The sequence below is a fragment of the Salmo trutta genome, chromosome 35 (assembly GCF_901001165.1).
Source record: "Salmo trutta chromosome 35, fSalTru1.1, whole genome shotgun sequence".
Taxonomy (NCBI): domain Eukaryota; kingdom Metazoa; phylum Chordata; class Actinopteri; order Salmoniformes; family Salmonidae; genus Salmo; species Salmo trutta.
The window spans coordinates 32,221,226-32,243,171 of NC_042991.1; the positions used below are offsets into that span (position 1 = coordinate 32,221,226).

At 42.6% G+C, this 21,946-nt stretch overlaps 1 protein-coding gene and 1 long non-coding RNA gene across 7 annotated transcripts; one reads left to right on the plus strand and one right to left on the minus strand.

Moving 5' to 3' along the window:
* Positions 1–1,894: 1,894 nt before the first annotated feature.
* On the minus strand, positions 1,895–18,720 carry LOC115175098 (uncharacterized). 6 transcript variants are annotated; one of them, XM_029734273.1, is made up of 6 exons: positions 18,367–18,714; positions 17,965–18,116; positions 17,689–17,796; positions 17,267–17,425; positions 16,763–16,912; positions 1,895–2,336 (listed from the first exon to the last, which is right to left on the minus strand). In XM_029734273.1, exons 1-6 carry the CDS (start codon positions 18,383–18,385, stop codon positions 2,052–2,054), a joined length of 873 nt encoding a protein of 290 aa, XP_029590133.1. In that variant the 5' UTR covers positions 18,386–18,714; the 3' UTR covers positions 1,895–2,051. The 6 variants fall into 6 exon arrangements, with proteins under 6 accessions (XP_029590133.1, XP_029590132.1, XP_029590134.1 ...); XM_029734272.1 differs by having other exon boundaries at positions 16,763–16,915; XM_029734274.1 differs by having other exon boundaries at positions 16,763–16,915; positions 17,279–17,425; positions 18,367–18,713.
* Positions 3,843–8,484, plus strand: LOC115175099 (uncharacterized). The gene is made up of 3 exons (XR_003871909.1): positions 3,843–4,091; positions 7,911–8,015; positions 8,172–8,484. It is a non-coding gene; the product is annotated as an uncharacterized LOC115175099 (long non-coding RNA).
* Positions 18,721–21,946: the final 3,226 nt, after the last annotated feature.

Consider the following 21,946-nt stretch of genomic DNA (forward strand, 5'->3'; position numbering starts at 1 on the left):
TTCAGGGCCCTAATCTCTGCAGGTGTCGAAGTGAAAATGAAATTACTTATAGGCATCATAATCCCAACGATGCCCGCAAACACAATACACACAAAGCCCCACACAAGCACACAGCTGCAGAGGACATCCACCCCCACCAGCCAAGGTCTCAAGGGCTCTCCCTGCATGCCACTAGGGAACACTGAACCACACTAAAGGATTCAAAAAGGATGACGTGTGGCTATAGGGGCCATACTTTCAGTGTTCTACATACCATGTGAGATTGGGACAACACAGAGCCCGGTTCAGTGATTGATGCCAATTTCTACAGATGTGAACAATTTACACTCACACTTGTGTCATGAAGACTAACCCAGAGAAGCCAAGTAGAGTAGTTTGATGTATATTTGTTAAGATGTTTGGGCCTATTCTAAGCCTGGGGGTAAACAATAGCCAAAACAATTCAATGATGCCCCAAAGTCAACATTGGCCAAAACAATTCAGAGGCAGGCTTATTCCATTTCCAACAGACAAAGTCTCTTCAAGTTGTTAAGTGACTTTACACCTCATGAAGTACACCATGAAGTTATTAAAAGCCAGACAATGACCTGTCATAAAACAAATGGAATTGTGATTTAAAAAGAGACATTTGACCTTGATATAAAACATACCAACACTTTAGTCAGTCATTTTGTAGTCCGCTTTCAACAGGCTTTTGATTAAAAGATTTAACACAAGGATTTGTCATCTTTACTACTCCCAAATATGGCGAGGCTTTCCAACCCCATAGTAAAATAACTCCCCCGCTAAACCATCCACACTGTATTGTCTGAGAACAAGCTTTTCTGGGAATTCATTTGCTTCCTCCCACCATTTAATTGCACGTCCTAATCTGTTGGTTTAATAACTACTCCAGATGCACGCTGTGACTTGGGAAAGTTGTGAATAGCTTATGTAGGCTATTCTAAACTATTATGCACTTAGGTACGAGTCCTAATTGAATGTACTTATTAGGTTGCAATATACTGTATTTCCATATCTGAAATGTCTTGGTGCAGAGCTGGCAGACGGTCAGCCAAGTGGACATAGTGACAATGCAAAAAATCCCCCCCACTCGCTACGAGGGACAATGTTCAAGGTAGTTTGGTGTTCAAATAACTTAAATTGAGAAACATTAACCAGAGATAGCACATAAAAGCAACTTGTCATTACAGTATCTGACAAATGTCTACACTACCTACCCACCCAGATCAATTAATGGTATAGTTCTCCCAATAACTTTGTTTCCTTATCCTGTAAGCAGTCTATGGACAAGGTAAAACAGCAATCCATGCTTCGGTTTTTTCCCTGGGGATGTGTGAAAAATGCTAATATAGATACCATGACTTGGGATTTGTGTCAAACGTATCTAGTGACGCAGGCCCCATTGATCTGGTCAAACGACATCAGAACAACCACTATAATGAGGACCACTAAATTGCTTGCTCTATACAAATGAAAACGTCCCTTAAGAGGTTTCAATCAAAAATGGGTCACTGGCATATATAGTACCTAACATGACAGTCAGTAAACTTCAGTTGTTCTCCAGGTGAGTATTCTTTTTGTTAAACGTTTAAAGAACCAAAAATGGAAGCAAACAGTGTATCAAATTGCACATCAGCTACGCAGACAAAAAAATAACATTTACAACAGGGGAATTCAGGGAACACTTCATTACACAAACAGAACTGTCAGCGTACACACTAAGTTACGGTTTGGATACAAAACCCAGAGTAAAGACAAAACTTTTAATCAAAGACCATGGCGGTCCATCTCCCCTGGGCATCATGCTAGAATAAGAAAGAGAAGTGAAGTACATTCAGACTGTTAACTTTATCTCTGTCAGAGAATGTGTGAGGAAAGAGAAAAACAAAGCTTGTGGTTGCTCATTTTACAGATTGTTTATAAAGTACAGAAAATTGTAACATTAACAGTGAAAATATCAAGAAATAAAGTGCAATACACCAATAAACATGCACAAATACAAACAGTGGTTAACTGAACAAGAAAATGAGAATTGTGTCATTGTCCAGCTAACGGGCCTTCTTACGCTGCTCCCTGCTGCTCTGTAGGTGTACTGCCAGGTCGTCCTGGTCGAGCAGTTCCATCTGCTCCTTGTTGCTCTGGAGGTGTACTGCCAGGTCGTCCTGGTCGAGCAGTTCCATCTGCTCCCTACTGCTCTGTAGGTGTACTGCCAGGTCGTCCTGGTCGAGCAGTTCCACAATCGAGCGGTTGCATCCCTTCTTCCAGCGTAGGTACTCTCGCCTCTCTACGTCCGATGTGCTGCCACGGTGGTCTGTGCAGTAGTCTCCTGCATCCTGGGAGATAAAGAGAGACTACTTAGAAATAGGAGCCAGTTGAGGAACTCTGATGTTACGCTGCTATTTTGCTTCCAACGGTCTTGTGGCCTTTGTTAATAAGGTCAACGGCATCATTAACTTTACCAAGTACCAGTTTAGCCAAAAAACTGGTTGCCTCTGCCAGGAAGCTGACATTTGGCAAGTGGCTCTACCAGCAAAACACCAAGCACACCAAAATATACAAAGAAATGGTTAAAAGACAAAAAAATATATATATATATAAAAAAAATATATATATATCAACATTTTGCAATGGCTGTCTCAGTCTGCGGACTTGAACCCCATTGAAAACCTGTGGTTTGAATTGAGGAATTCCATTAGCGCAGACAAAGGATAAAGGACCTGGAAAGCATCCGTGTGGAGGAATGATCTAAGATCACCCCCAACGTGTTCTGCAATTTCAAAACATTTTAGAAAAAGGCTCAGTCATTATCCTCACTTGTGGAGGGTGCTAGAGTATTGAAAACAGGGGTGCCAATCATTTTGACCCCCATCTTATTACTTGTTCAACAAAATCTGAGCAATTGTATTGGTCTAAAATATACTTTGATAATACATCTCAGCATTTGCATTACACAGTATTTTTTTTTTTTTAATAGCTCATCTTTGTCAAGAGTGCCAACAATTATGGACCTGACTATATCAGTCAACAACAGCTAACTAGGTTTCTTCTTGACATTCAACTTTTAGCTACAAATCACAATATTTAAAATTGAAGGCAATGGAAAGACTAGTGAAGAATCTGCTTCGACTTGCTTTCTTGTTCGATAGCCAGCTAGCTAAGTTAACCGCGATAGCTAATATTAGCATGCTAGCTAACTGCTTCTAAAAACAGCCAGCAGAGCAACTCTTACAAACAATTTGAAAAAGTAGTGACTGGCGAAAAGGACAACGCATATACAACAAAAACACCAGCTGTGAATTGATTGGCTTGCTACATAGCGTGTGTGCAGTGTGCACTCCTGAGCCCATGTCTCTCCTAGGCTCCTTCTCACCACCTGAGAATTTAAGTTGGGGAAAAAAAAGAAAGCTGCTGGACAAATCACCTACGGGCCTGTCTAAGCCAAATGGGATGTCATGTTCCAAGCAAATTTAAAGCATAAAAAAAAATAAGTGAGATGGGTGTTACCGTGTGTTTTATATAATTTCTAAAAACCTGTTTTCACTTTGTCATTATGGGGTATTGTGTATAGATTGCTGAGGATTTTTATTTATTTAATCCATTTCAGAATAAGGCTGTAACGTAACAAAATGTGGAAAAAGGGAAGGGGTCTGAATACTTTCCGAATGCGCTGTATGCTTTGGCCACAACTGTAAGTAAAAGGACAAGTCAACAACTATTTGGGTAAGAGCAAAAAAATTATTTCACTGGACTGTTTAACTACTGGTGTGACTGTGGCGTGTTTGAGCTGAGGAGGGGGGGGGGAGGGGGGGGGGGCACATAGTGGTGAGGGACTGGTTGATTTCTGTGAAGGCACCAGAGCAGGTAAGCAGGGAAGTTGGGATAGGGTCTTGTGAACAAGTGGTGAGCCTCATTGTCCTAACCAGCTTGTTACATCAGCTGCAGTAACTGTGGAGGAGAACCTTGACTCAGGGATCGGAGGATCTGGGTACATCACCTACAGGGGCTGGAGAGGACAGGATGTTGTCGTTTCCAATATTAACATTTGGAAGAAGCACAGGTATTGACGGCACCGTTCTGAGGAGGCTGAGGTAGGTTGGAGAAGCTTGCTCACAGTAGAGAACAGCACCTGGGAGTTTGTATTTATTAGGGATCTAAGTCAGCAGCTACTCTTCCTGGGGTCCAGCAAAATTAAGGCAGTTATACATGTTAAAAAACATTACATTCACAGATTTCACAACATATTAAGTGTGCGCCCTCAGTGTGCGCCTCTACTACCACATATCTTTAACACAAAATCCATGTCTACATGTGTGTATGGTGCGTTTGTATGCATGCGTCTGTGCTGCTTCACAGTCCCGCTGTTCCATAAGGTGTACTTTTGTATATCTACATTGTACTGTTGGCATGAGTTACTTGATGATGTGGTGGAATAGAGTTCCATGTAGTCATGGCTCTATGTAGTACTATGCACCTCCCAGTCTGTTCTGGACTTGGGGACTGAAGAGACCTCGTGGCATGTCTTGTGGGCTATGCATGCATGGGTGTCCGAGCTGTGTACCAGTAGTTCAAAACCGTCAGCTTGGTGCATTCAACATGTCAACACTGCTCACAAATACAAGAAGTGATGAAGTCAATCCCTCCTCCACTTTGAGCCAGAAGAGATTGACATGCATATTATTAATGTTAGCTCTGTGTTCACCACTGCCGTTGCTGATCAGTTGGGAGTAGTACAACACCCATTTGTAGTTTTGCTGATGTTGCGCAAACATCGCAGTTTTCATATACTGTGTACAAAACATTAGGAACAACGTAATATTGAGTTGCACCCGCTTTTGTCCTATGAACAGCCTCAATTCGTCGAGGCATGGAGTGTACAATGTGTCGAAAGCATTCCACAGGGATGCTGGCCCATGTTGGCTCCAATGCTTCCCACAGTTGTGTCAAGTTGGCCGGATGTCCATTCTTGTAACACAAAGGAAACTGTTGAGCGTGAAAACGCCTTGAGGCATGGACTGTGTATGTGTGCTGTGCCTTTTGAACAGGGTATGGTAGTAGGTGCCAGGCGCACCGGTTTGTGTCAAGAACTGCAACGCTGCTGGATTTTTCAACACTCTGTTTCCCGTGTGTGTATCAAGAATGGTCCACTACTCAAAAGGACATCCAGCCAAATTGACAACTGTGGGAAGCATTTATTTACCTTTATTTAACCAGGTAGGCCAGTTGAGAACAAGTTCTCACTTACAACTGCAACTTGGCCAAGATAAAGCAAAGCAGTGCAACAAAAAACAGTTACACACATGGGGTAAACAAACATACAGTCAATACAACAATAGAAAAGCTGTATACAGTGTGTGCAAATGAAGTAAGGAGGACAGGCAATAAAATAGGCCATAGTGGCAAAGTAATTAATTTCAGCAATTAACACTGGAGTGAGATGTGCAGATGATGTGCAAGTAGAAATACTGGTGTGCAAAAGAGCAGAAAAAATAAATAAGGGGATGAGGTAGGTAGTTGAACCCTGTGGCACCCCATAGAGACTGCCAAAGGTCCGGACAACAGGCCCTCTGATTTGACACACTGAACTCAGAAGTAGTTAGTGAACCAGGCGAGGCATTGGAGTCAACATGGGCCAGCCCTGTGGAACACTTGACATCTTGTAGATTCCATGCCATAATGAATTGAGTCTGTTCCGAGGGCAAACCAGGGGTGCAACTCAACATTAGAAAGGTGTTCCTAATTTTTTGTAACACTCAGTGTATATTTCCACACCGAGTTTGGAATAATACTGTGAAAATGATAATGCCCTTTTAGTGTAAGAGAGGTTTGATTTTCTGCCCGTTTTGGTGGGATGGAGTTTTGGCCTGTCTAGTCACCAGGCAGTAAATTATACTGAACAAAAATAGAAGAAAAAAAAACCTCAACATGTCAAGTGTTGGTCCCATGTTTCATGAGCTGAAATAAAAGATCCCAGAAATGTTCCATATGCACACATTTGTTTACATCCCTGTTAGTGATCATTTCTCATTTGCCAAGATAATCCATTCATCCAGCTGACAAGTGTGGCATATCAAGAAGCTGATTAACAGCATGATTACACAGGTGCACCTTGTGCTGGGGACAATAAAAGGTCACTACAAAATATGCAGATGTGTCAACACAATGCCACAAATGTCTCAAGTTGAGGGAGTGTGCAATTGGCATGCTGACTGCAGGAATGTCCACCAGAGCTGTTGCCATAAATTGTCCTGTTAATTTCTCTACCATAAGCCACCTCTTAATGTTATTTTAGAGAATTTGGCAGTATATATATCTATATTAAAAAAAGAGTCTTCATTGGACCTTTAAATCATTTACTAGGGTACTTTTGGAATTTCCCTGCGCCTTAAAGTTCAACCATACGTAAACTACCCTTGGGATCAATGAGCGTTTCACTTAGGGAGAAACTCTTGAAACACCAACACATCTCTATATAAAAATGGAAGATTTTTCAGGTGTTCCATTTTCTAATCAAGGCTTCTTTCTTGGTAAGACCATTACGTCTCTGAAGGCTCAGTTCACAGTGATCTACACGATGTGTGTTCTTTACGTGCTCCCTCTCCTTGCTCTGCTGACTGTGGGAAACTGTTGTGTAGGGATACACTCACCAGCAGACCAACATGCAGTAAGTACAACTTATGGAGTGGGGCTAAGCCATGCTGGGGTACGTAAAAAAAAGTAAGACTCTCCTCCCCCCCTTTCCAATTTGTAAAATGAATCTACCTTCAAAATGCATTTGACGTCAACTTTTGTGCTGATAGGCAGAATACAGCGTCGGCCCTCAGGCACAATGCTCCACAGACAACTAAAACGATAAAGTATTACAAGGAAATGACAGACCAATCTATTTTCCCAGGGATCTTTGGATCTTCATTGAGGGTTTTGCAGACCATGAGATGTTCAATGCGGTACTGAGAAAGACTAACAGCGCCTGGATTTAAATCTTTCCCACATCACACAAAGAGACTGTTTTTAAAAGAGGGAAACATGATGTAAGCGATAGTAACCCTCCACAGCCTTGTCACTAATGACTTGTGTCATGTATCATTACACAGTGGCTGTGAAGAGACATTCTACAGATCTAACAAAAGTAACCCTCCACAGCCTCACTAATGACTTGTGTCATGTATCATTACACAGTGGCTGTGAAGAGACATTCTACAGATCTAACAAAAGTAACCCTCCACAGCCTTGTCACTAATGACTTGTGTCATGTATCATTAGACAGTGGCTGTGAAGAGACATTCTACAGATCTAACAAAAGTAACCCTCCACAGCCTCACTAATGACTTGTGTCATGTATCATTACACAGTGGCTGTGAAGAGACATTCTACAGATCTAACAAAAGTAACCCTCCACAGCCTTGTTACTAATGACTTGTGTCATGTATCATTACACAGTGGCTGTGAAGAGACATTCTACAGATCTAAGAAACGTATCTAATGAGCATCTCCTTTCCTCTGCCAGTGATGGAAAATGCTTCCATGCATCTGACATGACTTTTTCCTAAATACCTTTTCCAAACACCATCCACCTCACACGTAATTCAAACTTTGTTGACTGGCTGGCCTGCTTCAATTCAACATCCTATGCCAGATGATCAAATAGAAATGAGTGGTGTGTTTTTTTCTTACGTAGACAGTAATGTGACTTCCACGGGAAACTTCATTCAAACCTGTCCTGACTGTCTCATCATGGACTTCAATAGCACCATGGCTGGAGTTCATATTCAATCTTTCTATATCTTTGGTATCTGTGTGCTTTTGAGAACCCTACAAAGGCCAAATAATACCAAACATTTACCCAAAAGCTTTTGGAAACCTTGAAGTCAATCAAGTCATGTAACCAACAAGTTTTTGTTTCTTTCTAGGTAAGACCAGGACACTGACGGAGTCAGAGCTGGAGTATTTCCAGAAAGCAGCAGAAAGCCTCGAGTATCCTCAACCTGCACAATATTCCTACGAAGGAGTCACAGGTCACTTTCCCTAACCTACACTTAAAAAAAAGGGACACTAGGCAACATTTAGCATTGATTGAGAATGTAATTTATCAATTTAGTATAGGTCGCCATTAGCTGTTTATTTAAACCTTGTCCAAGTTGTCACTAACGTCTCCCCTCTTCTCTCTGCAGAGTTATGCGCTGAGGAAAAGGAGAGCACGCACATTGCAGTCTCAAGTTGAAAAGGACGGTTCTTAGTGATATGGCTAATTATGATGAATTAATAAAATAAAATTGTACTCTAACACGATGTTTGCGTTTCCTAAAAATCTTTTGAAATGCATCCTCGTCCATAAATGCACACAGCCAGACAGTTATTGCCTAAAAATTGGCCGAGGCCAATTCATCTCCTGCGAGCCTTAACTAAATGAATTAGTATATGTAAAATGCTAAGTGAGATATATACTGCTCAAAAAAAGGGAACACTAAAATAACACATCCTAGATCTGAATGAATGAAATAATCTTATTAAATACTTTTTTCTTTACATAGTTGAATGTGCTGACAACAAAATCACAAAAATAATCAATGGAAATCCAATTTATCAACCCATGGAAATCTGGATCTGGAGTCACACTCAAAATTAAAGTGGAAAACCACACTACAGGCTGATCCAACTTTGATGTAATGTCCTTAAAACAAGTCAAAATTAGGCTCAGTAGTGTGTGTGGCCTCCACGTGCCTGTATGACCTCCCTACAACGCCTGAGCATGCTCCTGATGAGGTGGCGGATGGTCTCCTGAGGGATCTCCTCCCAGACCTGGACTAAAGCATCCGCCAACTCCTGCACAGTCTGTGGTGCAACGTGGCATTGGTGGATGGAGCGAGACATGATGTCCCAGATGTGCTCAATTGGATTCAGGTCTGGGGAATGGGCGGGCCAGTCCATAGCATCAATGCCTTCCTCTTGCAGGAACTGCTGACACACTCCAGCCACATGAGGTCTAGCATTGTCTTGCATTAGGAGGAACCCAGGGACAACCGCACCAGCATATGGTCTCACAAGGGGTCTGAGGATCTCATCTCGGTACCTAATGGCAGTCAGGCTACCACTGGCGAGCACATGGAGGGCTGTGCGGCCCCCCAAAGAAATGCCACCCCACACCATGACTGACCCACCGCCAAACCGGTCATGCTGGAGGATGTTGCAGGCAGCAGAACGTTCTCCATGGCGTCTCCAGACTCTGTCACGTGCTCAGTGTGAACCTGCTTTCATCTGTGAAGAGCACAGGGCGCCAGTGGCGAATTTGCCAATCTTGGTGTTCTCTGGCAAATGCCAAACGTCCTGCACGGTGTTGGGCTGTAAGCACAACCCCCACCTGTGGACGTCGGGCCCTCATACCTCCCTCATGGAGTCTGTTTCTGACCGTTTGAGCAGACACATGCACATTTGTGGCCTGCTGGAGGTCATTTTGCAGGGCTCTGGCAGTGCTCCTCCTGCTCCTCCTTGCACAAAGGCAGAGGTAGCGGTCCTGCTGCTGGGTTGCTGCCCTCCTACAGCCTCCTCCACGTCTCAATGCTCTGGACACTACGCTGACAGACACAGCAAACCTTCTTGCCACAGCTCGCATTGATGTGCCATCCTGGATGAGCTGCACTACCTGAGCCACTTGTGTGGGTTGTAGACTCCGTCTCATGCTACCACTAGAGTGAAAGCACTGCCAGCATTAAAAAGTGACCAAAACATCAGCCAGGAAGCATAGGAACTGAGAAGTGGTCTGTGGTCACCACCTGCTGAACCACTCCTTTATTGGGGGTGTCTTGCCAATTGCCTATAATTTCCACCTGTTGTCTATTCCATTTGCACAACAGCATGTGAAATGTATTGTCAATCAGTGTTGCTTCATAAGTGGACAGTTTGATTTCACAGAAGTGTGATTGACTTGGAGTTACATTGTGTTGTTTAAGTGTTCCCTTTATTTTTTTGAGCAATATATATATACATTTTTTTTTTTACTAACCTCGATTTGGACATGGACTTTAATTCAATGAGTCGGAGGCAAAATAATTATTCCCGGACCAAATTCCCGACACTCTGCGTCGACTGCGCTAGCGAGGCGTCGTGCGGGCTACCTGAACAGACTACTACGGCGAGTGGATAAACTGCCTCTACCCTCCGTTCTATTGGCGCACATGCAATTACTGGAGAAAAACTGCATGAGCTTTAATACAATATCGCAAGTATGAATACAATATCGCAAGTATGCGCTAGCTTCTGGCCAAACCAAGTTAACAGTTGATACAATGTTTCAAGTTTAGTTTTTTCCTCCGTTCTGATTAGGCGATATTGATCTCTGGCTCCTTCTTTAGTAATTTGTGCATCTTCATTTTTAAATCAGTGCTTAAAGTATCAGACAAGCTCAGTAGCCTACATACAGTTGATTTTATTTAAACATGGGGTGTGTCACTATATGGAAAAAAAAAAAAAAAACATGTTTCATGGACAGCCCTAATGTACATATTTACCTCGTACTCCTGCACATCGACTCGGTACTGGTACCCTGTGCATCTAGCCAAGTTACCGTTGTGTATTGATAACTTGTTCCTTGTGTTTTTTTGTATCATTTCTCTACATTGTTGTGAAGGGTCTGTAAGTAAGCATTTCACTATTAGTCTACACCGGTTTACCAAGCACGTGAAAAATTATATTTGAGGGGTTAGTAATTTGGCAACAAGGACAAATATATCCTCAGAGGCCAACCATAAGATCCCACACATGGCCTGGGTCGTGTTCATTGGGCATCAAAATGGAAGAAAACTGACTGAAACTACCAGGGCTTGCCCAATAAGGAATGCCTATTTTTGATTTGTTGTAGTAAAGCATTTTAAAATGTTATCTTTTGCTAGCCTTAATGAACACAACCCTAGTCACGGACGATTAACTAGGACCGTAAGCACTGTGGTCTAAGACAGGGGTATTCAAGCCTCTCCTTGGGTATCCCGAGCCGTTCAACATATTTTAACTATGCCACAGCTAGCACACATGATTCAACTTGACTACCGTAATCAAGCCCTTGAATAGGACAATCAAGTGACCTAGTTAAGGGCTACAAAAAAATAATAGTGAAACGTCTCAGGGTCCCCGAGGACAGGTTTAAAAACCACTGGTCTAGGGCTCAGTGCCTGGGAGATAAGAGTTGGCGGCTGGGAAAGAGTAGATATTTCCAATTCTTATCCCTAAGGAAAGAGGGGTGGAGGGGATGTAACACAGGCAGGAAACAGCTGGTTAGTCTTCAGTAGGGCGTTCAGATAGAAACATAACGTAGAGCAGACAAGCCTTTGACATGTGGACAGAGGAATCGGTTTGGCTCTAGCTACAACATTCAGTTATTTTCCCCCTGGGTGAACGCTGCAGCCCTGATGTTTGGATAGCAAATCCCTTTCACTTCCCTCTTGTTACAGCTAAAAAGTGGTCATATTTCAGTTTAAAAAGGAGGACTTCACAGGGAGAGAAAAGGAAACCAAAGAGAGCAGGGCTAGGGAGAAATCTGGAATGTGTCAAGATAAAAGCATGGAGGGAGAGAGATGAGAAATGCTGAGAAAGGTTGTTGCATGATGGGCTGCCCATCTCCTGAGATTTGGGTGGGGGAGGGGTATTTTCCATTAGTGCTGGGGGACAGCATGAGGGACACTTAGGGCTGGGCGATATGGCCAGAATATCATATCACAACATTTAATAGTATGGCGGTATTTCATGTTTGTGAAGTTCTTAATAAATATTTTTTAAGAGTAGGGCAAGGACCCTAGGATGACAAATGAAGTGGTTTTACTGGGTTCTCCACTCTGTTTTATACTCAACCAGCCAAGAACAAAACTGACAGTGAATTAGTCCAATTTGTTGAACTTTTATTTAGTAAACATTCATACCAGTATGTGAATCCATACCGGTATATACGATATTGCCCAGCCCTAGGGACAGTTGGCGGATTACCACTCTCGCTCCCAGGCCTCACCAGGCTCCCACAGCAACTAGTGCTTTCAATTTCCCTCTTCCTCCTGGGTCGCGGTGTGGGTGTGTGTGCGCAGTGTCGCTAGAGGCAGACAACGCCCCTGTTGCATAACCTGTAGAATAAAAAGGCAGACTTGGTGCCGTGCGCTTCCATTTGTGTGTGTCACACCTATCCCCTGGAGGAAAAAAAACTTTGATCGTCACGACAGGGGTAGTGTCATTTGTTCCCAAGAAACACCAGAGAAGGTGTTTGTGCACATGCGAGCGTCAGTTATTCAAACGGCTGGAGGTAGGGCTTAAGCAAACGGCTGGAGGTAGGGCTTTCTCCTATAGAGCTCCATTTTTATGGAATGGTCTGCCTACCCATGTGAGAGACGCAGACTCAGTCTCAACCTTTAAGTCTTTACTGAAGACTTATCTCTTCAGTAGGTCCTATGATTAAGTATAGTCTGGCCCAGGAGTGTGAAGGTGAACGGAAAGGCTGGAGCAACGAACCGCCCTTGCTGTCTCTGCCTTGTCGGTTCCCCTCTTCCCACTGGGATTCTCTGCCTCTAACCCTTTTACAGGGGCTGAGTCACTGACTTACTGGTGTTCTTCCATGCCGTCCATGGGAGGGGTGCGTCACTTGAGTAGGTTGAGCCACTGACGTGGTCTTCCTGTCTGGGTTGGCGCCCCCCCTTGGGTTGTGCCGTGGCGGACATCTTTGTGGGCTATACTCGGCCTTGTCTTCGGACGGTAAGTTGGTGGTTGTAGATATCCCTCTAGTGGTGTGGGGGCTGTGCTTTGGCAAAGTGGGTGGGGTTATATCCTGCCTGTTTGGCCCTGTCCGGGGGTATCATCGGATGGGGCCACAGTGTCTTCTGATCCCTCCTGTCTCAGCCTCCAGTATTTATGCTGCAGTAGTTTATGTGTCGGGGGGCTAGGGTCAGTCTGTTACATCTGGAGTATTCTCTTGTCTTATCCGGTGTCCTGTGTGAATGTAAATATGCTCTCTCTAATTCTCTCTTTCTTTCTTTCTCTCTCTCGGAGGACCTGAGCCCTAGGACTACCTGGCATGATGACTCCTTGCTGTCCCCAGTCCACCTGGCCATGCTGCTGCTCCAGTTTCAACTGTTCTGCCTGCGGCTACGGAACCCTGACCTGTTCACCGGACGTGCTTGTTGCACCCTCGACAATTACTATGATTATTATTATTTGACCATGCTGGTCATTTACGAACATTTTAACATCTTGACCATGTTCTGTTATAATATCCACCCGGCACAGCCAGAAGAGGACTGGCCACCCCTCATAGCCTGGTTCCTCTCTAGGTTTCTTCCTAGGTTTTTGGCCTTTCTCAGGAGTTTTTCCTAGGGAGTTTTTCCCAGCCACCGTGCTTCTTTCACATGCATTGCTTGCTGTTTGGGGTTTTGGGCTGGGTTTCTGTACAGCACTTTGAGATTTCAGCTGATGTACGAAGGGCTATATAAATAAATTTGATTTGATTTGATTTGATTCACAATCCCCAGAGACTAGGGTGGCCCCGTCATACACAATAATTCATCTCCATTAACAAGTCCCATTACTTTGTTTGTACAGATCCTCATGTTGAGAGCATAGCAGGAGGTATACAGTCTTGTGGCCTTAGAGCTTGGTTATGTTATTTGTTACTAGGCTGTGGGGGCAGAATGATGAATCAGGAATACAGACAAAACAGAATTCAAAGATGTATTTAACTTAGTAGGGAATCAAATAAAATGTACTTGCCCAAGTTTATCATAAGACATGAACAGAGATTCCTATCCCCCCACCAAAAAATAATTGTGTACAACATCCTAAGTGGTGGTGGTACAAAACTGTTTTATTAAGACAGCAAGTTCGAGGTAGTTTCTCGAGCCAATGTTAACTAGCACAACGACTGGAAGACTTGGCAGCAGGTACCTTAACTGTTAGAAGCGTTGGGCCAGCAACCGAAAGGTCGCTGGTTTTGAATCCCCGAGCCGACAAGGTGTAAAAATCTGCCGTTCTGCCCTTGAGCAAGGCAGTATACCCCCAGCAACAACTGCTCCCTGGGAGCCGATGACATGGATGCCTCCCGCACCTCTTCGATTCAGAGGGGTTGGGTTAAATGCAGAAGACACATTTCAGTTGAATGCAATTAGTTGCGCAATTGACTAGGTATCCCCTATCCCCTATGGGTAGTTACAGCATGTGGTGTGCAGTGTGGGAATTTGCTTGATGTCAGTATACAAAGCAACACACCAATGAGAAAGCTCAGCACCTACCAAATGAACAGTTGGCCTTCGCTACAGGATGATTTGCTGTCCATCAAAGCCTGGCCCCTCCCTACAATCAACCTGTGATCATAGGCCTCAAGCCTAACATGAGACATCTCCCATTGACATCAATGCATGATTTAGCCTACACGTGGGTTTGGAATTAAACGCGCACATCTCAAGTTAGGATTCAGCCCTCAGAAAGATTTGCCCAAACATCAGAAGGTGGTAGATGGCACCAGCAACCTACAGGGCTGTATAACCGAGAGGCTTGTTCAGAACGACCCAACAGACCACAACACATACCAGGACACTTGGATCCATAAGCTTTAGCCTATGGATTCAACAGTATGCAATACATAGAATCATTATAAGATTTCCATCGACAACACTCTGAACTTGGCATGATATAGGCCCATTATAGTACCAGGGTATGTACTATAAAATTAAAGTGAACACTGCTAGGCCTAGTGTGACATGTATGGTGTACGCACATTTACACCAGTGTATATCAGTTGGCAGATTATGGCCAGCAGTGAATTCTGTGTCATGTCTTGACCGGTGGGTGTAATCAGGCCTAATTGTTATCTCTCAGGAAACAGAGAGAGACTTCAGTCTCAGTGGGGGAGAAATGTGACGTAGCAGCTTAGATTTTTGTTTTGTGGAGAGGGCTCCACAGCTGCCCAACAGAACGCAAGAGGCACTAGTTGGTCCAATTGGTGACATTTAATAGCTTCTGATCATGCACTTTAATAAGTGAAAAGTAGAATTCAAGAAATAAAATAAAACTTCATTAAAAAGCTGCTACATGGGTAAATTAACATATGTCTAAAACATGGGTCAATACATACAGATGAATAGCCCTGGCCTAATTCAAACAAACAAGTAGTGGAGAAACCTGCTCAGTGTGCAACAGCACACCCAAGTGGACAAGATAGGAACCACAGTCCAGGAACCACAGCACAGTGTACCAATGTCAAAATATTTAAAAGACAGGACAACTTTAATTCATCACAGCCAGGATGATTCATCCTTCCTATATTGCATCATATTAAAAAAAGTGAACAATGTGCACCATCAAACACTAGGCCTACTGTGTTAATCAAGGCATAGTAAACAAGGACGACCATTCGACAACACATTTTGCAATAAGATTATGGCGGTAACATGCCTCCACAGGGATCTATTCAACTAGTCCAACAACAATCCCCATGGGGAATAAATAATAACTGCTGCAGTTGAATAATTAGAGGTCAGATTGGCATCCATCCCTGAGCTTCCATTCCAGCCCGATTCCACTGTCACAGCCAGTTACTCAAGTGTCTAAAAGTGGGGCATTTATGTACTGTGGCCTTGTCTGGGCCGTGCTCAAAAAGGACAAAAAAAAGGGTAGAAAATGCTCCAAAACAGTAAAATGGGGACGTACTGTGATCTTGTCCAATAAGAAACACTAGTTTCCCCATTGCAAAACAATTTGCCACACTGTGCCATAATAAACACCATCCTGATGTGTGGTGGAGTGTTTTCTGGCACAAAATGGCTGCCATGGCATCATCCAGGTGGGTACATCACATTAGCGGTGGATGAGGAGAGTATTCCCCATACAATGTTAAGTGCCAAGAGAACCACTAGCTGCCTATAAATCCAATATCAAGTTTAAATTCTCAACAGGACTAGACACAACTGATGTACAGTGGCTTCCACAGTAGTGTATACTACTGCTGGCCCTATGATATAGCTGTAGGCCCTATAGTAGCTTCTCATATAGTAGACTACATGGCAGAGCACTAGCGCCTAGCAGTTAGCATGGGATAGCGTGCCATGCAGTTCGGCCTAGTGGATGACATGCTGCTTTCATTGCACTTGGCAGCCTACAGGGCACTGTGCTCTGCCTGTGAGTGGTTTCTCAACATTCCATGGGGATCAAAGACAGCTGTTATAGAAACACGAGTAGAAAATGGTCGAGAGTCTGAAATATCAGTTAATAGGGTAAACCTTTTCTTGCGTAACATTTCCCACGGGGGAAAGGAAGCTAGGTCTATTGGATTGGGACACGACCCATGAAGCTCAATGGCAGGCGGTTCAAGAGGGATATGACGTCATATATATATATATATATTTATTGTCATATATACCAGAGGTGCTGTGAAAATCACTTCAGTTTGAGCTTTGCACTGAAAGCTGACGAACATGTTCATGTTTTAGCAGACAGGGCCGCATGAAAAGGTTTTACGTCTCATTCATCTACATTTCCAGAGACACAGAAGAAGCGCTAAGCTTCACAAACACTCAAAACGACAAACATTGATGTCAACCTCACATTAGTCAATAGACAGCCTCTTTTTCAAGGGTAAGTTCCTACCCATGAGAGCGGGGATGGACCTTCCTTGTCAATATTTTATTGCCTGTATGTTTCTTGAGCAACACCAAAAATCACTCATTTAACTCTTAAACCCTTGTCAATGACAGAGTCCATGTCATAGTGGACAGTTCTGACCCGTGTTGGTAAAAGCACTTACCTCACCGTTGTCTATAGTGCAGATTATCAGCTGCCTTTGCTCCAAAATGTTTTTCTCCTCCCCACATCTCTTTTCCAGGCGGTCCTCCAACCTCCGTGATTTGGGCGGCCTTCTGCCTCCATTAGACCGTCTTGCCACCAAACGGGAGTCCTTCTCCATATGACACATAGGAGAGGGGATATTAGATGGTGCATTGAATTATTAAATTAATAAAAAGCATTATTAATTATTAATAGGGAAAACTATCAATAGGGAAAACTATGTCACCAGCAATGTCACCCCATCAGAGATAATGGGAAGAGCCATGTTGATACTGTAACTACAAGTTATCCTGTATTATTATCAGCAGGTGTGGGGGTGCGATAAACTGGATGAATCCAGGTCAACTTTAGGAATCTTTCAATTAATTTCATGACTCAGGTTACTGCTTTCTTATGTTTCCTTGCAGTCGAGTAGCAAGTGAGAAGTGCAATGTCTCCCCCAAGTGGGCTGCACAGGAAACACCTGGGTTGGCACCTGGTTCATTACGGTGATGGTGAGGCTCTCCCACTGGTCCGACACGTCAGTGGTAGGAGCTGAATAACTGGTTTTGACCAGTTTGGTGCTTTTGGGCAGCAGGGCTGCCCCCCTACGCTCAGCCCTTCTCCTGTCCTCCTCAACTTCCTATGAAGAATGAGACGTGTCATGTGACTTAGGTGAGGTGACTATATCTGAGGCCTCAATACAGCCAAACACATGAGGAAAATGTAAAGGTAACCAATTCAGTGACCATTTGCATTCTGCTTTTTAGGTAACATGATGAAAGGCTTCAGTTTCAAATTCCTTAACTAAACCTTTTCAAAACAGTAGCATATCAATGTATAGGGTTTACCTTTGTATGATATCCGTTTCAGTCTGGGCGCTGCACTAGCTACTGATACACTTACATTGAACCGTTTCAGCAAAGCGTCATTTCGCCTCCTCATATCCTCAATCCTCCTTTCCAGCTCCATGGCTGCATTGGCTGGGCCTACAACCTCTGGCTCTGCAGAACACTAGCAAGGGGAAAGCGATGGGTTTATTAACAAGTATAGCGTCTTAGAAAAATGTACGTAAGGCAAAACAATTTGAATGAGAGATACACCACCTTTAGTGCCATTCTCCTGAGCAGGTAACTAGGGAAGTTTGCTAGAACACCGGCAATAACTAAATCAAAGCCTTGCCTTCACAATGTCTTCTTCTGAAGATTCCTCAGATGATTCTGAAGAATGTAGTTCCAGTATGGCGCTGCATTCAGGGTCGTGCATGACCACATTATCATGGGGACTCTGGCATTGGCAAGACTCTTGCATCTGACCCGACCTGCGTCTGTCACCTGCAGACCATCAACAAGTTTGCAAAACATGTTGTAAAAGGTTGGATAAGTGTGACTACAGTATTTCGTTTGAAACTGAAATATTGAGTAACTTAGTGTGCACTGCTAAATAGTTTACTAAAGCCAGTTTAGTCACCACAAGCAAGCATAGAACTAGGGTGTGAGAAATTGAATGAGTAAATTCACTATCTAGCCATAACTGTTTGTAGCAACTACATTACCTAGCTACCTACATTTACTTGTAACTTACCTTCAATACTTTGGGCCATGGCGAATTTGTAAACAAAAACACTTTGGCGCGCACACTTTCTCCGCCTTTTTGCTAGCTACTAACCACCGATAGCAACGTGGGGGGGCAGCATTTCCGTCAGAGCACCAGGTACAAACAAGCAACTACCAGTAATCAATTATCTAGTCAACCTGGCCAACAGGCTGCATTTAGACAGGCAACCCAATTCTAATCTTTTTTTCCACTAATTGGTATTTTAGTCAATCAGATCAGTTCTCAATTTTTTGTTGTTGATGCGATTGGCTAGATGGGATACAGTTTATGTGAAATGCCGCATTTACACAAGCAGCCTAATTCTGATCTTTTGCCCAATTATTGGCATTAGAGCTGATCTATTGTTCAAAAGACCAATTAGTGGTAAAAAAAAGAAAAAATGATCCAAATTGATCTGTCTGTGTAAACGCAGCCAAAGGGACGTCCAAAGTTGCATGTTGGGGGAGAATTTTAGCATTTTTGCTAACCTTTCCTAACCTTAACCTAATTATCCTAACCCTCTGCGTAAGTTCTCCAACCTGCTACGAAAAGTCACTTTTGACCGTAGTTGTATACCACCTAGTCAAATCTAACATAGTAGGCCAAGCCTTCTCTAGCTACCTACCTGCATGGTGATCGATGAAATAAGTTTGCAAAACACCACACTTGGTTGGTGAGCATCTTTATTATCAATCTTGTTTATTTAATTTTTCATTTCATGCAATCAATTGCTGTATCATGACCATCAACTATTGTTTATCCTAAAAATGTCTCATATCGACAGTGTAGTTACAGCAAAACCACTCATCATATACAATTTACAATGCAATTGAACATGGCACTATGGTTGCGTTTACACAGGCAACCCAATTCTGATCTATGCCCAATTATTGGCAAAAGAGCTGATTTGATTGGTCAAGAGACCAATTATAGGGTGAAAAGATTTGGCGGCATGTGTAAATGAAGCCTTTGTTTTCTGCCCTGTGTGTGGATTAGAGAACAAATCAGTGCTCCCTCCGAGATATATATATCTTGGATTGTTGTCAGGTGCAGACCATAGGAGCTAGTCCTAGTTTGGCTGTGTGTAGTTAAAGCAAAATCACTCATCATATTCGATTTGCAATGCAAATGAACATAGCTCTATGGCTGTGTTTACACAGGTGACCCAATTCTGGTCTTTTGCCCAATTATATAAAATCTGAATTAGTCTTCCTGTGTAAACAGACTTTGTATATTTTTCCTTCATGAAATATAAAATACTACAACCCTTGCAAAGGTAGGCTCCTTACAATCTCTCCCAAGTGGGTTAACTCTATAAAAGCCTCACTTGAGGTGACATGAGTTACCAGATTGTATGCATACCAACACATTTTCGTACCTATTTTGCATTACTTTAACGGTTCTAAAAAGCAATAACAAATTTCAATTGCAGCAGTAAAAACACAGAAATTACGAATTACTTATGCTTTTGTTTAACACCGGTTTGGTTTTCAAACTCATCTCACTCTAATATACTTATGAAAGAAAACCATTTTTCCCCCTCACAACCATGTTATTTTCTTCTTCCTCACAACCAAGGTACAGTTACTGTCTGAAGAAAAAAAAAGGATAATTTCAATTTGTTTTACCTTGCTTTTGATTGGATAGGGCCCTGAGTAGTAGATCATATACAGAAATTAGCTTGCTTGCTCATTAATAATTCTTAATTTACCCCATGAAGGGATGTCACTCCTGTTAAGGTTACTAAAATACAACCTCCATACAGATGTAGGATCTTAAATTTGACCTATATAGCAAAAATAATCCTGCAGCAAAAGTATTTGAACACAATGTTGCTTGATCTGTGGTTAGGCTATTAGCTGGCCAAAAGTGAAATGAAAATTCCATTACTGTTAATATAACCGTGTGTTAGTGTGGGTTTTCAGTGAATTTACAGTTCAGGAAAATTCAGGAATATTCTCAGCAACAAAAGAGTGATCAAATTAAGATCCTACATCTGTACATGGTCATGTTGTAGGCCTACATTATGATGGCTTAAAATAACTGCCCAGTCAAAATCTAACTTTTAAAAGCTCATCTGTTAACTCATACCCAAATAATGTTGTTGACTCATTCTATACTTGTATTTGTGGCCAACGTTTTTGGCCAAGACGTCTCAATGAAGGGTTTGATTAATGTCGCCCAGGCGCCCATGTAGGCATGTTTTGCACTGGGTGAAAGTTGATTGCATTCATTTTGGACTTGGGCTGCCTTCAGGCATGAGCTAGGTGCGATGTAGGAGCACGTGGAGTAATGAGTAGGACTCTGTGTTTTAAAATGCAAAAGTGATTGCTTTTGAGCTTTATCTGCCTTCCCAATGAAAATGAGTTAGCAAATTCTAACATTTGTTTTATGGAAAATATATGTATGTTTCTGGACGATGCACCATGCTGCCTTGTTGACAAAATGACCGAGCGGCGTAGATTACTGTTCCATTTGAGAAGGGTGCTCTTCCCTCCCCTCTTTCACCCGATTATATAATGTGCCTTTGCCAGGTTCCCCGCTGCTCAGTATAATCGAATCTGCCCACTGACTCATTGGCTGAGCTGGCCAATCAGCTGTTTACTTGTCATGGCTATTTTTATCAACCGGTATACGCCCACACCATTCAAACACAGAAAAGCTGCTTTTTAACTTTTTTATTCATTTTTTTTTTTCAAGAAAGATATTTCACTCATATTAACCAGGTTTCCAACTAACCTTTTTATGCGAGTAAAGTATATGTCAGATATAAAATGTAACGACAGGCCTGATGGAAACTGAAAGGTTTTCGGTAAACTTTCCAAATGTCGACAAAACACAATACACTAGACAAGGTGTGATCTTTTTTGTGTCTGTAAAATGAGAAATGTGAGAAATGTCAGTGGAAATGCATTTTAATAATAATGTCATCATGTAGGCTAGGGTTCCCCAACTGGCGGCCTGGGGGACACATTTGGCCCAAGTTTTCTGTGAAAATGTGTATATTTTTATTTTATTGTTGGTCATAAAAGACTGTACAAACACCAGCAAATCAGCTCCAAGTGATTTTAGATTTGTAAATAGAGAGATATACAGTATGTGATCGTATACAAATGTAAGCAAGGTTTGAAATGATTCTGTTTTAGTTAAATATTATATAGTTTGGGCTTCTTGAGGTCAATTTGCAGTTGACAAATGATTTGTAATTATGTTCTGGCATCCTGACCATCCACTCAAGAAAAGGAAAAAAAATAAATCAGTCCACGGCTGAATCTAGTTGATGATCCCTGATGTAGGCTATAAGTGCGCTCTAGCCAACAGTACTGTATCTGTGCACTGTAGCGCACTGCCAATACCGGAGTGGGAACACTCAGCTATATAATGCCATTTTTTGGGTGAGAAAACCATAAAAAGAGTTGAATGTGATGGAAACCCATTTAACTTGTATGTTTTTTTGTCGGTACATGGGAATTTAACCGCAAAAGCTATTTTTACGCGCACTACGTCATCACGCATAGTCTTTAATCTGCAACATCTCTGGTGGAAAAATGCGCATTTTGTTTTTATG

What these genes read in the sequence shown, in the direction of transcription:
- LOC115175098 (XM_029734272.1), bottom strand. An exon ending in CAGAAGAAGACATTGTGAAG is followed by an intron (nt 17,797 to 17,964) that starts GCAAGGCTTTGA and finishes TCCCCTTGCTAG; the next exon opens with TGTTCTGCAGAGCCAGAGGT. An exon ending in TGAACCAGGTGCCAACCCAG is followed by an intron (nt 16,916 to 17,266) that starts GTGTTTCCTGTG and finishes TGTCATATGGAG; the next exon opens with AAGGACTCCCGTTTGGTGGC.